Source organism: Penaeus monodon, chromosome 3 (genome assembly GCF_015228065.2).
Source record: "Penaeus monodon isolate SGIC_2016 chromosome 3, NSTDA_Pmon_1, whole genome shotgun sequence".
Taxonomy (NCBI): Eukaryota; Metazoa; Arthropoda; class Malacostraca; order Decapoda; family Penaeidae; genus Penaeus; species Penaeus monodon.
Window position 1 is genome coordinate 18,034,838 of NC_051388.1, and position 2,500 is coordinate 18,037,337.

General features: G+C 60.0%; 1 protein-coding gene across 1 annotated transcript in view; it reads left to right on the plus strand.

Moving 5' to 3' along the window:
* LOC119585402 (early growth response protein 1-like) overlaps window positions 1-2,500 on the plus strand; it is a 4,835-nt gene that overhangs the window by 490 nt on the left and 1,845 nt on the right. Inside the window, 2 exon segments of the mRNA XM_037934068.1 lie at window positions 883-1,645; window positions 1,647-2,500. The exon segment at window positions 1,647-2,500 is cut by the window's right edge and continues 1,845 nt beyond it. Of these exon segments, the coding sequence (XP_037789996.1) occupies window positions 883-1,645; window positions 1,647-2,500 (1,617 nt within the window).

Below are 2,500 nucleotides of genomic sequence, written 5' to 3' on the forward strand. Positions count from 1 at the left end.
ATGATGTTGAAAATGACTCGGATGAGCGTAACAATGTTCTTCATGGCACTTGCCTCGCCTCTATGACACTTTCCCTCAGTTTAGCGCCACAAATCCGCAAGTGTTCGCTCACGACAGTCTTGCGAAGCGCGACCTCCTAGAGGGAACACGTATGCCACATCCGACGTCCCCGAAGGAACGAAACGTTGTGGAAGGCGGGCGAGGAGTAGTGGCACGTGGCGCGTAAGGTCGCCTGCGGGCTGAGGGCCGGGAAGCGCAAGCGGCCTAACACGTGGCTGGTTAATCCAATTGAAAATGGTAATAAAATATGGTTGGGAACAACAAGATAATCACACGTTTCCACCACACACCACGATCATGCTCCGCCGAGCCGCCGCGCTCACCTCATCATCGACATTAATGAATTAAGGAGGATCTTAAATATAAACAAAATACATGGCTCTCTTAGGAAATGAAGCTAGTGTAGGTTGTTGCAGCTCATCAAAAGGACAGGAGACGGACTACTCCGTAGCCGCTACAGGCATTGGGGCAACAGACAGACAGGCAGGCAGATATACACAGGCAGGCAGGCGTGCAGGCTGACAGTCTCATTCATGAAGTGACCCTGCTCAGCCCCTTCTCCTTCCCTCCCCCTCCCCCACTTGCCCTTCCGCCACATTTACAGTGACTTCCCTTCTTATTGTGGCGCTCTCACTGTTTATAGTTTTACGTGCCAAGATGGTGCTATCATGAATATTTCTGTGCTGACATTTTGCAGCTAACTGTGAGTGCCGGTCACCTGATCTGAACGGCTTCTTTTGTCTTTTTTCTACTTGAATGTCATTTTGCATGATATTTATTGCGTGTGACCGAGTTGGCTGACCAAATTTTCTTTCCTTGCAGCCTCGGTGGGGAGCGCGGAGGAACAGCGCAGCCCTGCCAGCGAGGGGGACCCCGCGTCCCCTGCCTCCCTGCACCCCAGCCAGCCCCAGGACCCCCAGCACCTCCACCCGACCCCGACCTCAACGCCATTACAACAAGAGGCTGTGAAGCAGGAGGTGCAGGAGGTGGCCGGGAGCCCCAGCGCTGCCTCCCCAGGGGTGGCGGGCAGCCCCTGCGGCTCCCCTGACGCCGCCATGTTCCCGCATCAGGCGGCGGCTGCGGCAGGTGGCGGCGCTCAGAGCAGCGACAGTCAGAAGCTGCAGTACCGCGGCTCCTTCACCACGGCGCCGCCCGCAGCCTCTTTGGCGGGCCCTCAGGTCACCACGCCCTCGCCCACCGCGCTGAACGCTTGGATCTTCCCGAACTCCCCCTTCCTCGGGTTCCTGCACCAGCCTGCGGGCGGCAGCCAGCAGGTACTTCCGGACCCCGCCGCCTCAGTGTCTGGGGGCTTCCCCGCCGGCGGCTACGACGATCGCCTGCCGGCCCTCACGCTCTCCACCACAGACCTCCTCCTGCCCTTCGACACGCAAGCCGGGGCGCTCAAACAGCCTCCCACCTACTCCACGTGTTCCTCGGCCTCCGTCGTCACCACCTCCTCCCTCACAGGCGCGCAGCTACAGCAACAGCCGCAGCCGCAGCTGCCAATCCCATCCACGCCGCAACAGCAACCACAACAACAGCAACCTCAGCAACAGCAACCACAACCACAGCAACCTCAGCAACAAACCACAGCAGCAACAACAGCAGCAACAGCAACAACAGCAGCAACAGCAGCAGCAGCAGCAGCAACAACAACAACAGCAGCAGCAGCAGTTAGCCAACGTCGGCCAAGCAGGAGTGGCGCACGTTCACTTCAGCCGAGGCATGGTGGGCAATGTGGGCGGCGTGGGCAACAAGTTCCAGTACTCGGGCTTTACCGCGGAGGTGACTTACGGCGTGACGGGCAGCCTCGGGGAACCAGTAGCGGGTCCGTCGGGCGTGTCGGGAGTGGTTGTGCCCAAGCAGGAGCCGCTGTACCAGGACTCCGCTAACCTGGCCGAGTACAACCAGTCCACGAGTAAAGGACATGAAATCCTCTCCCAGGTGTACCAACAGAGCCCGCTCCCCCTCAAGCTGCTCCCGGTCAAACCCCGGAAGTACCCCAACAGACCGAGTAAAACGCCGGTGCACGAGCGCCCCTACGCGTGCCCCGTCGAGAACTGCGACAGACGGTTTTCCCGGTCGGACGAGCTGACGCGGCACATCCGAATCCACACAGGCCAGAAGCCCTTCCAGTGCCGGATCTGCATGCGGTCGTTCTCCCGCTCGGACCACCTCACCACGCACATTCGCACGCACACCGGCGAAAAGCCGTTTTCTTGTGATGTCTGTTCCAGAAAGTTCGCGCGGTCCGACGAAAAGAAAAGACACGCGAAAGTTCACCTTAAACAGAAGCTCAAAAAGGTTAGTGGCAGCTCCCCGAGCGCGACGGCCCCGACCGCCCCAGCCACGACCACGAGCGGAGTGTCCCTCTCTGCGGCGGGCACCAGCACGCAGCAGCAGCAGCAGCCCCAAGCCCACCTACAGCAGGCCCCCGGCC